Source organism: Triturus cristatus, chromosome 6, assembly GCF_964204655.1.
Source record: "Triturus cristatus chromosome 6, aTriCri1.1, whole genome shotgun sequence".
Taxonomy (NCBI): Eukaryota; Metazoa; Chordata; class Amphibia; order Caudata; family Salamandridae; genus Triturus; species Triturus cristatus.
The window spans coordinates 1,341,372,519-1,341,391,541 of record NC_140589.1 but is presented as its reverse complement, the minus strand read 5'-3'; the positions used below and the strand labels follow the sequence as shown (position 1 = coordinate 1,341,391,541).

Sequence of the window (19,023 nt, the reverse complement as noted above, 5' to 3'; positions counted from 1 at the left end):
TGATGCTCTAGTGTGCAAGAAGGGTCAGCTGAAAAATGCCTGTGGGCCAAAAGTTGCAGCCACCCCTTGGCAAGGCACCCCTTACAATGTGTGAATGACTGTACTTTTTTAATTTGGTCCTTCAAGCTTCATATAATCAGAGAATGAAAACATTTCAGTAGATTGTCAACTCCCGCTTATCCTAGTAAGTATATATTCTAGAAAAAGGTGCTCACATATTCCTAATAAACATTTAAATTTTTGAGATGCACAGAAATTACAGCAGTTTCTTAAAAATCACGGAGTGCATCAAGGCGCTGTGCAGGATGCGAGTTCACCAATAGATGGTCCCCATGTTAGTGCCTAAACCATGGTCACAGAACAAAGGGGCATATTTACAAGGGCTTTATCTCCGCTTTTTTGGCTTACAAAGCAAAAAAAGCGGAGATAAAGCCAGCACCCTATTTACAAGACGGTGCTAACATACATAATCGCATGTTAGCACCCTTTTTCCCAACACCTCACTTTGGGGCATATCATCAAGGGCCGGCATTAAAATTATTGCCGCTTTTGCGTCCGTTTTTGGCGAAAAGCGGCGATAATTTTACCATCCTATCAGCATGGACACACTAACACGTGAATCCATGCTTAAGCGCCCATTTTCTTTTCGCCTCGCCTCGCATCGCTAATGAGATGCGAGGTAGGCGTTCCCATGAGAAATACAGCGAAAATAATCGCTAACAAAGGATCCCCCTATCAACAAGGGAATCGCTAACTGGCCTAGCGACATTAAAAGTAGCGCTCACCGGCTATATCGCCGGTTCCTTACGCCTGCTAATTCTTTGACTTAGCCATGTTTAACATGGGAGGTTGATCGTCATGCTGAGTTCACATCTCCCTGTCACCAATGTTTTTACTATCGCTGCTTTTTTATCGCAGGTAATCCTGCGATATGCCCCTTATCTCCACTATTGCCGGGATTCCTATCGCCTCGGCGATGTGCCTTGCTGATAGTGCGCTCACCGGGCGATAGAATCCGGCGATAGGCGGCGTTATTATTGTGCACGCTAAACACGGCCAGCGATAATTATCACTGGCCGTTGATGATATGCCCCTTTGCATCTCCAATGAGATGCAAAGTGGGCGTTACTGGGCGTACCCAAGATGGACTACCTTACAAATATCGCTGATGTTTACATTGCGATATTTACATGGCAGCCCACATGATTTTAGCACACATTAGATTTTGGCGAAAATGGCCGTTTTTGCCAAAACCTAACATCTGCTAAAATCCTGACTTAGCCATCCCTAACATAGGGGGTGGATTATGCTGATACGACCCAGGTCATCGCCCTTTTGCAGGGAACATCGATGGAAAACCAGCGATGTTCCCTGCAAAAGGGCGATAACCTCGCTATCTCTGGAATTTTTATCGCCCAGGAGTAACGCGTTGTTAATAACGCGCTACCAGGGCGATAAATACCAGATATAGCCTGCGATAATATAATTATCGCTAAGCACGGGCAGCGATAATTATCGCTGGCCGTTGTTAATATGCCCCCAGGTTTATTACTTTTACAACTCCTTTTTAAATACTTAGCAAATGACTTGACATTTCATTTTCGTTGTTCGCACACAAGCACTTTACACATTCAAATTAATGGCATTTTAATGAAGTGCTTACAGGTATATGGGGAACTGAATAGCGATTGGTAGGTGCGCTATCTACTTACCATATCTTGGGAAAGCAACAGCTTGCCACAGGAAATTGAAAATCACTTTTGACGAGTTTTTAGAAGCCCAAAGGCAGTACTTAATGCGCAGGACACGAAACAGAAGAGATACATTGTCATTAGGCGGAAACAGAATCCTTAATGCTCTGTTTCCATGATCTGATGCTGGTCGCTGGGGTACCTGAAAATGCAGCCCCATTAAATCCTCATTAACTCACACCGAGTTCCGACTTGTTTTTCAGTAGTAGCTTGAGGTATTTTGAATGCCATTTAACACTCTTTTTGCAAGTTTGTCATTAGATTCTAATTTGTACTCTTGTCTTCGAATAATAACATTAATGCACTACTCAGTTTAATTAAACTGTCTCAATTTCATGGCTTGACCATGCTGTAAAATCCGTTCGACTTCTCGATCTGACATTATAAACCAATGTCCACAGAGAAGCACACGATGTTAACCTGCTGTTTTAAGACGGGACAAAGGTGTTTTCATTCTAGGTTCTCCGATTATAACACTTTTAAGGGTTTTCATGCAGTAATAAAGGGAGGGCGAGTTTCGCCTGACTTGGGTTGGGTATTATTAAAACAGCACTTATAAAATCAATATTTGTTTTACTACACTGCATATTGACATGTTTATTTAACATAAAATTGTTAGTAAACTGTACATTTGCTTGTCTGGTTGCCGTATTTTGGTTCAGGAAGGCATTACTTTTAGACAGAGTAGTCCACGTTGTACAAACTACCAAACCTTTTTCCTTTGACCACAATATGACTATCTTCAAACAATTACTGAAGCTAATTCATATGTCAGTCGACTTAGAACATCCACCATATATAGAAACTGCCCAGTCAAATGTTTTGTATGGTGGTCCTAATATTGTGTTGTTTGTCATAAAGTCTAACACAAACGGATGAGAAATGACAAATATGAGGAAATAGGCATTTTTAAGCCACTCCCAGGGATGTGAAGCTTTCTCCTAATACACTTACAGGGTTGCTGCCTCTCTCCTACACTACTACTATGAACTGAGGGCCTCAGTTACAAACTTTTGGCGTAGGGCAGCACCAAAAGCCTTCTTGCTGCATTGATGAACATCAAAAGAAAAGGCAGAAATGCACCATATCTGTGAGATACGTGCATTCATGTCCTCTTCACCAGCGCTGGTGCACAATTAGCTGCCATACACCACCGCAGGCACCCTTGCACCATGGTGCAAGAATATCTGAGTAGTGGGAATAATTGTTTTGAACAAGAAGGGACTCCTTCCTGTGAGCAGAAAGAAAGTTATTTCTCCTTATTGTACCTCCCAAATGCCACCCCTGGGAGGCGTATTCTTTTGATGAATTCCCAGGTTTACAAAACGTTGTAAATCTGGGAATGGGTCAAATGCCATGGGTTTTATGTGAGAACACTCACCATGACGCCCATGGCACGCCTCCCCATTGCAGTGTGAGGCAACACAGTGACTTGTGCTGCATTGCCTCACTCCATATCTACAAGGCAATTCAAAGTTGCACAGGGTGGCTTTACGTGGCCTTGTAGATACGGCAATTCACCCTGCTCTGCTGGAATGTCAGTAAAAGTGACATTCCAGCAGTGCACAGGGGCTTGTAAATAAGCCCCTCACTTCTTCAAATGGAGCCTCATTTACAGCTATTACCAACGCAATTCACCAGCCTAAACCAAAGCGACACCTGTTTGACCACCCATTTCCTCTATTATATTCCTGTTGCGAACAGGTTACAGAAATATCCATTCTCTCTTGTACAACTCGTTATTGTTCCTGTTTTAGGTTTATACAGCAAATAAACTAATACGTTCATAATACAACAATTAAGATGGAAATTATCCAAATCTTGCAAACAGCTTGAATGTTAAACCCAATAGGTCTGTTTCCTTAAACCACAATCAGTATGGGAGTAAGTATTTAGTGAGCAAGTGAAAACGTTTTATTTGTGCAGATAGGTTGATAGAGTTGGGGCAAAAATATGTGTTTTCTTCTCTTCCTTCATAGCTGGTGTTAACAGTCGGATTGTTAGCTGTTGTGGTATATCTGTACACAGTGGTGGCTTTCAATTTCTTCCGGAAGTTCTACAACAAGAGTGAAGATGGAGAGTCCCCAGACATGAAGTGTGATGATATGCTCACGGTAAGCTTTTACTATGAATATATAGTTTTTCTCAGAGTCACTTTAAAGATGCAATATTAACAAGAACCCCAAATGTAAGCTCCTGTAAATTTTCATACTTGTAATTTTTGGCTATTTAGTTTAATGTTCTCGAATATGGTGCAATGCATCATAATTTCAACTTCTATAATTTGATATCACCACAAAAAATATTGCAACACCAGGTATTGCCAAAAACCATCGAGGTTACAACTATTGACTTTATATACTTATTATCGAAAGTGCAAAAATATCAATTACAAAAATAAAGTGGACCATAATGTTGCCATTACATAAGTCAATATATAGAATTTCAAATATTTAACACTGTGTCAACTTTAGAAATAGATCAACTTAAAATACATTAAAAAATATACACACATTGAAATGATTTAACTAAGTTGTATAATGTATAATTACATATATAACGTTAAAATACACATAGAAAAAGCATTTGTGAACAATTATAAATATATATAGTAAAAATACAAAAAAATTACAAATATTTTTAAAAACTGCACATTAAAATCTTCCAGCAGTATACAATCAAATTATTACAATACAAGAGCGATTAAAAAAATTAACATTCCTCAAAATGTAAAATAGGTAAAATTTTGCAACTAAAATCATTAACACTAATTTCATATCACAATAAAATCGCACAAATGATATGTCAATCAATAGCTTTATTCAATCATTACAACAAATAATGATAAAAGCACATCATCACATCAAAAATATAAAACGGTAAATAGCAGATCCAAGTAGAAATAATAAATATAAAATTAATTCAAAAGTAGAAATTTTACAAAACTAAAACAATAAAGAGCACATTTAAGAAAAGTAGCAACTCAAACACATGCCTTGGGTGAATGAAGTATCTGCAAGTATAATAGGGCCTGAGTATATCTGTCACCAAGGCACTTCTGATTAACCGGGTTAAAAACCTTTGGGTACGATAAAATTTACAAAAAAATTACGAAATGTGCCTCCTATGCAAGGGATGCTCATTGCAAGAAAAAATAAGGATAGCTTTAGGGTCAAACTTGCTCAAGGGAAATGAAAGCTGACAGCTGATTAGGCCAAGCCTAAATCTTGTCAACATTACCTTGTCCCAGGCATTATGCACAATCTCATGGTACGGCTCCATCACTGGAGCGGTTTGAATCAGCAAATACTCTTTATTGGTAGGCATCCGTAATTCAAGCCACTCTCTTTACCTTCTCCTGAACTCCGTAAAACTTGATTTAACCTAACATTTCTCCACAGTGGATAGGTTTTGGTTGTCCTAACTGACTGCAAACCGAGCCAGGGAATGTAGTCACCCGTATCACATTGGAGACAATCCATAATGATCTTCCTATTCAAAGTGGTTCCAGGATTACACCAGATGGAACGCCACAACATTAGAGGGGCCAAATTAATACAGTCCTCGACATAGAGTAGCCCAAGTTCTTCATGAAGTGCGGTGACCTCAGCGGATGTGCCTGCATACTCTATTTTCCTCATCCTGTAGGCTTTGTAACCCCACACCTTGGAACCATGAGTTAAAATAGGTGTGCACTTTTTAAAAATAAATTTCTATAACTGGCATGATAGGCTTTTCCCAATTTTAGAGGATGCACTAAATTAGAAGCCAACATAATTAAAAAACATCATCCTTCTCTGGGTCACACAAAGTGCCCAAGACCCCTAAGAGCCAAATGTGACCCAGAAATATGGAAATTCATGTGTTCTTGCAAGAGGGGTACCCCTGAGCATGATGCAACTAGATTTAGGGTTCTTTTGGCCACAAATCATGAAAAACGCTTTTGCTAACTTGGTGGCCAGGCCTAAGTCAGTCATAAAAATGACAAAAGCACTAAGAGTAGTTGGAGCCCATTAGATGCTGTAGACATTAAAACAACGCCATCCACAAATAGAAGAACAGAAACAGGTTGACTGTTGACAGTTGGCATGTCCTTGCCCCTACAAACTAAATTTGAGTCTAGTCCATTTATATACAGTAAAAATAAAATTGGTCCCAAAACACATTCCGGCTGAACTCCTCCACCCAGGCCAATGCTCGCTGTGCATTCACTGATGGGTCCAATTCTATTAGATACTTTAAGATCTAGGTGAAGGTCGCGTAAGAAAGACACCAGATCATTTTCAACCCCTATAGACTCTAACATGTCCCATAAGTTTGATATGACCACTGTCAAATGTTCATGAGAGGTCCATAAACACTAAGTAAACAAGACCACTTTTGACTAATATGTATTTGCTAATTAATAGATGCAAATTAAGACACTTCCCCTTTGTGCCAAGTCCATCTCTAAAGTCATACTGCAGAGCAGATATAATTAGTTTGTCAGTGGCCCATTATAATAATCTGTTAAGAATGACCCAACCAATGGCTTTCACAGAGGAATCAAGCAGATAAATGATCCTCTAACAACTAGAGGACTCATGGTTCCCTTTGTTAAAAAGTGGAGACAATGATATCTGAGCGCCAGGACTCAGGCAGGCCATTTTTATAAGCAGTATTCATGCAATTTGTAATTGGGGTGCCCATAGACCCACCTATAACTTATATAAATCCATTGGCACCCCATCTGACCCTGGGGTTTTATTTGCAGGGCTTTCGTGAATGGATTCAGCCACATCATCGAAAGTAAATTTTATACAAAGGGGAAAGGTTAACACCAAAGGTGCCGTAACATCATTGGCTAGGTCACGCAAGTAGTAAACTTTACTAAAATGGGTCACCCATTCATCTGCATTGATGGTGACAAGCAATAAACTATTGGGGGTATTTCAAAAGGTTTTATTAACAGTGTGCAAAACAAGTTGGTGTTTCTAGTCCTCTAAATGGAGATCAAAGTAGTCCATACTTCATCCCTCAGCTCTGACTTCCTTCTACTTATAGCCTGCTTATAATTTTTTCTACAGATTGCCACTATCTCGATGTCCCATGGCATGGCCCTCAAGGTCCTATGTTGACCTGCAGGCCTTATCAAACCAGGATTGATCAGCTGTATTAATGTGCTTCTTGGCCTGTAAAAAGAAGTATCCACATCACAAGTTAGGTCTGGAGTCTGGTTAAGACACTTATACAGCAAATCCAAGTGATCAGCACAAAGCCTGCGCAGGACATCACATAGATTTACAATCCTACATACTAGCCTTTGATCATTCTCCCCTGGGCTCATGTTTGTACCCCTTGCAGCAATGTCCCAAGAATGAGTCTGAGGACATTCCAGAGTGACAATAAGCGGGTATGATCACTAAAGATACTATGGTATACTTTCCCATCAACAATACGATTAGGAAGGTTCCTGGTGGAAAAAATGTAGTCAATTATTGCCCTATGCACCCCTCCATTAAAAATAGCAAACAAAGGCTTTGAGGTCCGACCCTTTCAAACTTGTTGCAAAAGTCAAACTTGAGCAGATAGGGATGCAACATCATCCCTCTGCGATTGGTAGCATTGACGGGACTATCCAAGGAATCAAACCCAAATATGTGTTGCTCTTGTGCTACTACCCTGTAGCCAAGTTTTGCATTACAATCCTCAGCAAGAATAATCTTCATATCAATACCTCTGTTGTGCTCAAGCCCACCAATAAAATCAAAAGGGATGCAACATTGAGGTTATCGTTGGGAGAGACATTGTCATTATACAAATTGATTAGAACACTAACAGCTTCAGACCGTTTTACTTGAAATGCCTGGATAAGTCCACTATCTATAGGGATGGGCAGTACAGTACAATCAAGTGTAGTTTTCTACAAAATGGGTAACCCTGCATGGGCTCTTCCGGCCACTGACTGAAAGGAACGGATTGACAGGAAAAAAAATGAAACCATCACAAAATAAATCATTTAGAGCCCATGTCTCCTAAGCATTACAATGTCATGGGAGGTAATGAATTCCATTGTTGCTTAGGGGAGTCACAGTTCCTAAGGAGTAAGGGATAGAGAGATGAGTGTTGTTCCTTTAAGACAAAGACAGGGGACAGGACAGTGTGTCCTTTCCTTGATGCCCTCACACAACCCTGAGGATGTCATGCGTCATCATGGGGTGGTGCTCCTCGTCAGGCCGGCGCTGCAATGCCCTACGGGTACCCTGAAGGGTTACTTTGTCAGAGATCCTCTGAGTGATTTAGCCGTATGAGTGCGTGCGGGTCTGAATTAAAGTGGTGCAAAGTTCAGTATTAAAGGATGGCTAGAGGGGAGTAAAGGTAGGTTTAATAGGAAAAAACCTCTCTGTCTTCGTTAAAAATACAGAAGGTTGTGTGCTGCTCGAGGGTGAAAATGGCCCTCAGTAGCTAGGCGAGTGTGATGCTCATTTAGGACAAGAAAAGGGTCGACATGTTTCGCGCAATGTTGTGGTCTCAGGAGGAGATCCTATGTGCTTCTTCAGGACAAGAAAGAGGATAAAGTGAGTGCTAGTGCAGGGTACTGGCCTAGTAGAATGTCCAAGTGCCACTCATAGGATTTATAGAAGGATTCTATCTAGAATGACAAAGGAATAATAAGAGAAACATACAGTCAATGTTAAAAAAAAGCAATTATGGGGCATTATCAGTGTGTGAAGCGGAGGTACCCCATTGGTCGACCCTAAGCTCACAGTGCAGCCAACTACTCATCTCACCCAATTATTCTGTTACCGGGTGACAGTTGTTGGCTGTTATAGTGAAATTGATAGAGAAGGACGAACAAACCTATAAATAAATCTCAATTGATTTAGTATAAAGGTACTAGTATCGTAAAACACACAATGCGGAATAATGCAACACATAACTCTCAGGACATTCCATAGTAGGTAAAGAGAGCATGTTATAATGCAAAAGTGCCGTCTAGGGCTCGTGAAGGTATTGAGGCTGAAATTAAGGTTCGGCTGAGAATATGTTGTGGCAATCTGTGCGGAGAAGTCAGCATTAGTCAAGGCATACACACCAAGGTATTACAGGAGCAAGTGGGGCGCAGAAAGGAAGTGGTACTTACAGTTGCGTCGGTTTTAGCAGGTGCTTGAACCTACCCGACCTCTCGCCGCCTTGGTGGGTGTTCGGTGCGGGTCCTTCCATATGTGTGCTTGCCGCGCAGTGAGGCTGGATGGGTGTGACTGAGCGTGCGCTGATTGTGACGCTGAGGTCACATGTGTGTGGATGTAATGGCTCAACATGTTTGTGCCATCTTGGAGTGGTGTACATTTCAGGATGTAATTATGGGATCATTGTCAATGAGAACTGACGTATAGTATTCATAAAGTTTGCTAAGTTATCATGTGGTGTATGTGTGTTAAACTGGGAATAAGAAAAATGCAGGTACTGTAATGATAGTATGCCTGAGGCCATAAGGGCATAAAGAGATTTTTAGGATCACTGCCACAAAACCGGGGGATGTAATAAAGTCATGGTTAAGAGGCATGATTAGGGATCATAGTCAGAGAGGCCATAAGGGTCTACAAAAACTTAAGCGGAGGAGGGGGTGGCTGTGATTAGAATGCATGATTATTAATCATAGGTACAGCACGTGTTGAGAGAGATGTTGCTCTGAGGAATAGAGTTCAGCTCTGTAGTTCTATCCAGGGGATCTCATCGTTTAATCTGTTGATGTTAGAACGTAGTCTGAACACCCACTGTTGTTCTTTGCAGAACAGGGTAGTGGTGTTCCAAATGGTATTGGCCTCCAGGATAGTCCATGTGAGTTGGTCAAAAGTGTGGTTATGTTAAAAAAAAGTGATTACTCATTTTTGTCGTGCTGCGGCTGCAGAGAATGTGCTTTTGTGTTCATTGATTTTAATTTTTACTTGTCTGGTGGTCATTCCCACGTAGTACAAGTTACATGGGCATTTGATTCAGTAAACGCAATTCTTTGTATTGCAGTTGGTATGTTGTCGTTGGATCCAGGTAATATTGCCTATCTTAAGGTTCATGGTGTGGCTGGTGAAGGTACAAGCATTGCAGTTTCCACACGGGTAATGACCCTTGACAGGGGAGAGGTCGCATAGAGGGGTCTGGTTAGTTAGTTTTCTTGTTGGAGGCCAGGTGTGGACCAGCATGTCTTTGAGATTGTGGGTTCTCTTGAAGGCAAACCTGGGACGTTCTAAGTGCAAGTCCCCTGTATTGACAACATTCCAATGTTGGAGAGTAATGTTCTTTACTTGATTGGAAATAGGGGTGAATATTATGACACAGGTCATGGTGTCTTCTGGTGTTTTCGTGGTGATTCCCAGGAGTGCTTCGTGGTGGTTATTCCAAGCTCAATTCCTCGCATTTCTAACAACCTTTTTGGGGTAGCTCTTTTTCTGGAGATTGTTGCTGAGAGTATCTGCTTGTACCTCATAATCATTAATGCTACTACAGTCTACTACAGTTCCTTCTCAGTCTCAAGAATTGTCCGTATGGTAGATTCTCACGGAGTGCTATGGGATGATGACTGTTGAAGGGAAGAAGGCTATTGCAGTCAGTTGTTTTTTTGTATGTTTTGATTTCGAGATTGCCCTGATCCAGGGAGATTAAGAGGTCCAGAAAAAGGGAGCTCCTTTTTGGATTTGGAAAGGGTGAACTTGAGGTAGGGCTCCTTGGTGTTGATTCAAAGGTGGAATTCATCGCATCTTTCCTCTGTGCCTGCGTAAAAAATCAGGATTTCGTCAATGTAACTTTTCCATTGTACAAACTTTGTCAGGTATGGATCTGTATCAGTGAGCACATGGGAGGATTCAAAATTCGCCAGGTACAGGCAAGCCAGGCTGGGCGCGAAAGTGCTGCCCATGGATGTTCCGTGTATTTGATGATACAGTTGGATTTTATATTAGAAGAAATTGTTCCTGTGGGCTATAACAGTGCACTCCATGATAAAGTCTACTGGTATGGTTCGGCCAGTCGTAGAATACCGCAGGATCTCGTCAATGACCCTGATGGTAGCATCCTGGGGGATATTTGTGCATAGTGCCTCTAAATCCAATGTGACAAAGTAATCTCATGTGGATTAGGGGGATTGTCGATGAGGCAGAGTGTTTCTTTTGTGTCCTTAAGAAATGATGGAGTGCTCCGGACCAAGGATTGTAAAAAATGATCACTGTATTGGCTGAGGGATTCTAGCAGGGAGTTAATGCCGGAAACAATGTCTCTGCCCGGTGGTGGTTGCACATTTTTATGGGTCTTTGGTAGGTTGTAGGAGTAAGGGATAGAGGGTGTCTTTTTTACCAAGAAATATGTAAGAAATAAAAACTGCTGTTCACCCTCTCTTTACTGGCTTTGTGCTTCCACTGAGCCATTAAAGGGAGGGTGAGCAACAGGCAGGCAGCAGAGGTGATAAATTCCTCTGTTGCCTGCCTTTGAAATGCACCTTGCCCCCAATTAGCCTGCAGGCTTCCTCACACCTTTGTGTGCCCCCTTCAGATCCTGCAGGCCATTTGAAAGCACAAGTCTGCAGTATTTTTGCGGCGGGCACATATTTTGCCCAACGTAAAAAAACAACACATTTTGAGGTCTTGGGCTGCAAAATTAGCTTTTATTGACCGCGAAATTTGCCACCCAAAGCCGCAAAATCCTAGAGGATCTGGATAAGGGCGCTCCAGCTACCATTTGTGGTTGATGAGAGATCATACGGGAATGCTGTGAGACTGTGGATTTGGCCGTAGGGGGAGTTGTAGAGTCTGTGTTGTATTGGTAGAAAAAATTATATTGGAATCTTCCCTGTAGCGTGCCACTGAACACAGCCCCATGAGCTCAATCAATTTACTTTCAATAGTCGCTATACAATCAAGAAGTGGGCAGAGGCATGCAGTCTAGATGGATTTACGTCTATCACACATCCAAGTAGAATGGTCACTGGCGTCATTTTCCATCACAGATGTCATCGTCCTTCGGCTCTGCCCGCAGAGCCTACTGGGACGGCTCTGAGCTTCCCTCCCTTCCTGGGAGCCGGAGCGTCCCCTGCCCAGCTTCGTGCATTTTACGAAGCTCTCCATTCCACCTTTGGGCAGCCCGATTTTGCAGGTGCGCCTTTGGGCCCCGCAGACTCGGCTTGGGGCTTTAGGCCTTCGATACTGCTGACTCTGGCCCCGGCACCACAGGGCCCCCAGAGATCCAGGCCTGGATCCGGTTCAATGCCGGTCGACCTCATGACACTACCTCCAGCACCGATACCTTTGACGACGCCTTCGCCACTTCTGAAGCGGGTTGTGTCCCCAACCAGCGTCAACCCCGACCTCCTCCTTGTCTTGGACAGTACTGAGAGAGGTCTGATGACCCTTTGGCAGATCAGCTCGAGGAGCAGACTGGAGAGAGGAGTTGGGGGAAGCCAGTGGTCTGGATACCTCCTCAGACGTTGGCATGCCTTCTCCTCCTATCGTGGCTACGGAGAAGGGAGCCTCCTATGCTGTGGTGGTGTGTAGGGCATATGGAAGTCAGGACAAATCACTTAACTGAGGTGCTTCAGCCAGCAGCAGCCTCTTCACCTGCTGCTGTTCAATGAGGCCCTCACAGACATGGTCCAGGTCTTGCACAGGGGCTCCTATGGATAAGATGATTTCCCGACACCAGTGACTGTCCCTGGGCAACCCCATTTCCTCTCACAACACCCTACCCCAGAGAGCTTGGTGGTCCAAGCCTCAACATCCAAAGACCCATTTTCTTCTGCTCCCCCAGATAGGGAATCCAAGAAGCTGGACCATCTTGGGGAGAAGATGTTTTCTTCTGCCAGCTTAGGACTGCGGTCGGTGAACACTGCATGTCTCTTGTGCCATTACACCCACTCTGTGTGGGATACAGTTGGGCAGGTGCTGCAACAGTGTCTGAAGGAGGCCCGGGTCACACTCTCCCGTGCGGTCGCAGTAGGGAGAGATGCAGCAAAGTACACCATCCGCTGTGGACTGGACACTGCCAGTTCACTGGGTATAATGATTTCTACGTCAGTTGCTCTGAGACGCTGCGCCTGGCTGAGATCCACTGGCTTTTCTGGGGATGTCCAATCAACCCTTTTGGACATGCCCTTTGATTGGTGTTGGACTCTATGTCAAGAGTCCCTTCGGCTCTGGGCATGGCTGGAACATCAGGGTATGTCCCTGGTGGTTCAACACCTGACAGGTTCACTGAACACCAAGACGGACAAACTCAGCTGCTGGTGAATGATGGATCATGAATGGCATCTTCACTCGGGGGTGGTGCAAGGTCTCTTTCTGCAGTGGGGAGAGCCTTGGTTAGATTTGTTCACCACCGAAGAGAACGTGCAATTTCAGCAGTTCTGCTCATTGGATTTTCCACTGCGGCACTCGCTCAGCGACGCTTTTCTTTGCAAGAGGAATTGCGGTCTTCTATACACCTTTCTGCCCATACCACTTCTGCCCAGAGTGCTGAAGAAGATCAAGTGCGACCGGGCCCAAGTCATTCTTGTGGTTCTGGATTGGGCACGAAGAGTCTGGTATCCCGAGCTCTTGAACATGGCCATCGATCCTCCGATCAGACTGCCTCTTCGGTAGGATCTTTCTGTCGCAGCAACAGGGGACGGTCCTCCACCCGAACCTGTCCAGCCTCCACCTCCTTGCGTGGAGATTGAGCGGTGACAGTTGACAGCTTTCAACCTTTCTCCCGAAGTCTGTAATGTCATCTTGGCAGCCAGGCGTCCCTCCACTAAATCGGATACGCCTGTAGATGGAACAAATTTGTGGTATGGTGGACAGCAAAGGCTGTGGGCCTCTGTTCTGCCCCTCTTTCAGAGGTTCTCCTCTTCATTCTTTCTTTGGCCCAGCAGGGCTCTGCGCTGGGCACGCTTAAAGGCTATTTTTCGGCCATTTTGGCTTTTCTTCGCCTCCTTGATCAGCCTTCTCTTTTCAAGTCCCCATTGTAAATAGATTTCTTAAGGGCAATACTCACCTCTTTCTTCCTATTCCTTTTGTAATGCCCCAGTGGGACTTGAATCTCGTCTTGACTTACCTTATGTGTGGTCCTTTCGTGCCATTACATAATTGTCCTCTCAGGCTCATGACTTTAAAAGCTGCTTTTCTGGTTGCCATCACCTCTGCTCGCAGGGTGAGTGAGCTTCAGGCTCTTTCTCCTAAACCTCCTTTGTTTGCTGTTCATCCAGACAAGGTTGTCCTTCGAACTAGACCTTCTTTTCTCCCCAAAGTGGTTACCTCTATCCACATAGAACTGACCATCACTTTGACCACTTTCTTCCTTGCGCCATCAGGTTACGCTATTGCTGCCGTTATCTTGCCAGAGCCTCATCCCGTCTTAGCTCTGTGTTTGTCAAAGACCATTCATCCTATAGATGAATTTGATTCCTACTGGACCCTCCCCTGATTAGCCGCGTCTACAAGAATCTGCCTGCGGTTTCACAATATACCGCCCGGCCGGACGGCTTGCTTTAGAAATAATCTGTTGTGAATGATCTCTATAGCTTGGGATCTACATATCTTACACCTTAAATGCCCATTGCGGATGGTCCTATTATCTTTTGCTCTATAGCAGCCCACTGACTCTGGACTACATTTGATTTGACTCTACCCTTGAACGGATGTGTCCCCCTTGTTGCACACCTATTGTCTCTTCTATATCCTATAGAAGAGCTGATCTGTAAACAGTACCTTGGATTGAAAGGCTTCTTCTGTGTTGTCCCACACGCCTTACATCGTCGTTGCCCTGATGAAGGTGTAGTTCACACCGAAACGTGCGTTGGCTTCTGCCCTTTTGGGCTCATTGAAAGAATCTATCTACCCCTACAAAATGGGAATGCACGAGCCTATTTGAACTGTTATTTTTTTGAATTCTACATTGCTGATGCGATTTTAACTTTATTGGTAAAAGTAACCTGTATAATGTGTTTTACATGCATTAGTTCTGTCATATACATGAACGTGTTGTTTGAATGAGAGTATGCATGTTTGTCTTTTTGTGTGGGACTTTTGTTTATATCTAAAATAAACTGTTTGCAATATTGTTTATCTTTCTGGCAAAGACTATCATCCTAATATTGTTATCTAAATAAAATATGTTCCTTTTATTTTCTTTGTTCTTCTGATTCCTTTGAGTCTGTCCTGGCCCGGGGCTCCTCTTCATTAATGTGACCCAATCGTGGGCCTAACGAAATCAGTCTAGTGTAGACAGTGGGGCCTGTTTTTCTTTGAAGGAACACTTTCTTCCTGCCCCCACATCCTTCCAAGGAGGAGGAGAGACTCAACCATCTGGATCCAAAACGTGCATTATCATTCTATTAGGATCACAAAAAACAATTCCTGGTGGATGATCAACTCTTTGTTGGCTATGTGGGTGCCAAGAAAGGTCGGGCCGTGCAAAAACTTACCATCTCTTGATGGCTCATCATTTGCATTAAACTTGGTTATTCCTTAGCGAAAAAGATTCTTTGGGAAGTGGAGTCCCCATCGGTGACATCTGCCAGGCTGCCATGTGGGCATCACTGCACACGTTCACTAAGCATTAACACCTGGATAGTCAAGTCAAGAGAGACGGCTTTTTTGGCCGTTCAGTTCTCCAGGACTTTCTGGTGTGAACTTGGTTCGCAGACCCACCTCTGGGGTTGGTGTTGCTGGGGTATCTATTCTAAGGTAGGAATCTATAACTAATAGTCTCTTTCAGATGAACAAGTTACTTACCTTCAGTAACAATATATCTGTAAGAGACATATATTAGTTATAGATTCCTTACCTCCTCACTCATCCTCCACGCTCTGCGAACTGACTTCTAGCGTAAGGGACTCCCTTTCAGGGCCCTAGTTTTATGCACCAGTGGTCAGTGTCTTGCATGGCTCTGCATTTCTGGCGTGCAATGTTGTGTAAAGAACTGACATCAGCGTGCAGGGACAGCTTCTAAGTAGACACCGCAACGTCATTCCAGAGAACACAATGCCAACAACAGACTCCACCTGCCGTGCAGGGCTACTGCTAAATAAAAAATCTCCAGATCCAGTCTGACATCTCGGGTTAATTCGAAGGTTAGGAATCTATAATTAACATATGTCTCTTACAGATATAGCGTTACCGAAGGTAAGTAACTTATTCCACTGTTTTAAAAGAATTCTGGTGTGGGTATCACATTTATTTTGTTCAAATTGCATATTTTTGTTCGGTTAAACAGTATTTGTTTTCTGTTTTATAACTTTGGGGCTCATTATGATGGCGGAAGGTCCTTCCGCCATCATACAGTGATTTACCCACCGCCAAATTAGGATAGCGGTGGGTACCGCGGCGAACGAAAAGTCCGTCCGCCACTTTTCCGCCGGAGGCAATCGCACTGATATGGTGGCGGTGCCTAGCAGGCACTGTCCGCCATATTAGGATGGGGGTTTTCAGAGGCCTTTCCATGGCGGTGATGCCGCCATGAAAAGGCTGGCGGGGATTGGGTTTGGGGGCCCGTTGCAGGCCCCCCTTGTGTGGGGGGTGTTGCTGCACTGGGGGGTGGGTACCCCCCTGCATTTCCATGCACCAAGTGGCAGGCACCGCATGGTGCCTGCCACGTGGTGCAGGGAAATGCGGTGCAAGCTCCTTTAACATTGTAGATGTGCTGCAGCCAGCAGCACCGCCCGCAATGTTAAAGGCCCAGGATGCACCCCCCAGTGTGGCGGGCGCATCCAAAGAGCAGTGGTGGGACCGCCGCATGTCTGGCGGGCGGTCCCAAACACCGCTATGGTGGTGGGCGGACCAAGTCTTATCCACCACTGCAACCCACCCAACCCCTGTGGTAGCGTAACACACTTAGCCCTTAAGGAACTAGCCTCACTTCCAACTTAGACAAAATGACTTCTTTCACGCCCACCTACGCCTACCCCCTCACACCAAACTACTTAAATCCACACGCCCGAACTCCTTCTTGATTAGTTTCCCCCAACCTCTCACCCAAAGCGAAAAAAAAACTCAAACATAAACTGATCAGACAATATCCAGAATCACTATTTGCTGGCATATATCACTGCTCATCCAAAGGCCAAGTAAAAATGTATTTCATTTTTCACACGGAAAGAACCGGAAAGTGGAATTCCATCCTCAGATCACAACTCCACATTACCAAAAATACCAATACTCCCCATAGCTGCAAACTCTCATTCCCTATCCCTAACCGCATGACTTGGAGTGGTAACACCTTTGTGACCATCTACTCCAGCGGCTCAGTCCTGATCCAAGCTAACAACGACAACCTTGAGGCATTTGACTCCCTCTTCCCCTCACTTCGGACTGCCACCTCTCACACACATCTCCCCCGGCCAACCTGCCCCTTCCACCCGGACAACCGGACCTCCCAGCTGAACACACACACACCATTCCCGCGCCCTCTAGCAAAAATCCCTGCTCTCAACCACGAGACACCACCCGCACCTCTGGCACCAAGAACATGGCTCCCCCTCCCCCGTCAAATCGTCCCCTCGAACAGCCCCCCACTCATAACCTCCTCCAAATAACACAGATCGACTACAATACACAGTCTAAGACTTCCAACCACCTTCCTACACCCACTTGCAAAAGAACGCTGTTGCCACAACATGACCCCCTCACCTCACACCCACGACCCATCTCAAAGTCCTCACGGACAACACAATAACTACTAGACGACAACACAACATCATCAGGCCTTCACCCCCTCAGGAGGACCCCGCCCAGAACTCACTCACTCCCAGAACGGAAGATATGGGGCAGCGTCTCTCCCTGCTTTAAAGTCAATTAGCTACTATAATACAGGGCTTTAACGAAATCCTAACCAACCTCACTACGCTTCACAAGCCCTCCAAAAATCCCCACTGTACTCCCACTGTCTCCAACCCCACACACCAAAGGCTCCCCAAGGCTACACGACCCAGTTGGATCTCATCCCTCCTCTCGAGTCATACACTGAGACCCAAAAGAACTATAGAGGCTATGTCCTCAGATGAAGCGGCAGAGCTGGCCTCCTCGTACAACACCCCCTCTGCTGCCATCCCTCAATCCAAGATCCAGGTGATCACCGGATTCAGAAGAGATCACTCCACTCCGAAACCAGGCCACCAAACATGCCACAGAGCTAGCAGAATCCATCCTCACCCATGGCATAGACTTAGCCTTCATCACCGAGACCTGACTAAACGACTGCTCGCCTCCAATCATGGATACTCTAGTACCCCCAGGCTTTACTATCATTAACAAAGACCGAAAAGACCAAAGAGGTGAGGGTTTAGCAATCATTCACTACAACAACATGTCTGTGACCGAAATAGATACCTTCAACTATAACACCTTTGAATGCCTAACTGCCAACATTAACACAAGCGACAACAAGACACTACACTGCCATCTCCTATACCATCCCCCAGGCAACACCACCACATTCACTGAACACCTGTTAGACCTGGTTGCTCACTTCTCACTCCGAGACACCAACAACCTAATTCTGGGCAACCTCAACTTACACTGGAATGAAAAATAAAGCTCACTAATATAAAACCTGAATGACCTATTACATAGCAACAACTTTAACCAACACAGCTCAGAAGAAACCCACAACAAAGGAGCAATCCTGGATGCCATCATCGCCCAACGCGACACAATCACAATAGACCACATCTTACAGGTTGACTGGTCAGACCACCACTTAATCCTATTCCACATCACGCAACCGATCATGTACCAACCTCCCTTCTAAGACCCCCCCACATGGACGAGAAACCTAACACAGATCAACATGGTCGACCTAGAAGAAAAGATAAGCACGCTCCTGCCCATCTCCCCAGACGGTCTCTCCACAACAGAACTCATGTCTCACTACAACACAACTATGACGTCCATCCTAGACCAACTAGCCCCCCTGAAACTAAGAAAAACCAGGAACATTCCTTTCAGATCCTGGTTCAACACGGTCATTAACGCTGAAAGGAGACAACTTAGAGCTACAGAACGTCTATGACGGAACAATCCTTCTACAAGCCATCGCGAGCAACTCAAAGCAGCCCAAAAGAAATTCAAAAAACACATCAACAACAAAAAACACCTTTATCTGCACTGCTCTGGACAACGCGAAAAACAGGCCCAAAGAACTCTTTAACATAATCAGGCAACAGACTTCCAAGACCTCTGCAACCCCAGTCCAGGCCTCTAAAGACCTGTGTGACTATTTCGCCAACTTCTTCAGTGACGAAATCCCCAAGATTGAGCTATCACTAGATATC

At 44.4% G+C, this 19,023-nt stretch overlaps 1 protein-coding gene across 1 annotated transcript in view; it reads left to right on the top strand.

Moving 5' to 3' along the window:
* Window positions 1-19,023, top strand: part of RYR2 (ryanodine receptor 2) — a 3,458,987-nt gene that overhangs the window by 3,363,934 nt on the left and 76,030 nt on the right. The window contains exon 98 of the mRNA XM_085612346.1: window positions 3,731-3,865. Coding sequence (XP_085468472.1) covers window positions 3,731-3,865 — 135 coding nt within the window. The remainder of the gene's footprint in view (window positions 1-3,730; window positions 3,866-19,023) is intronic.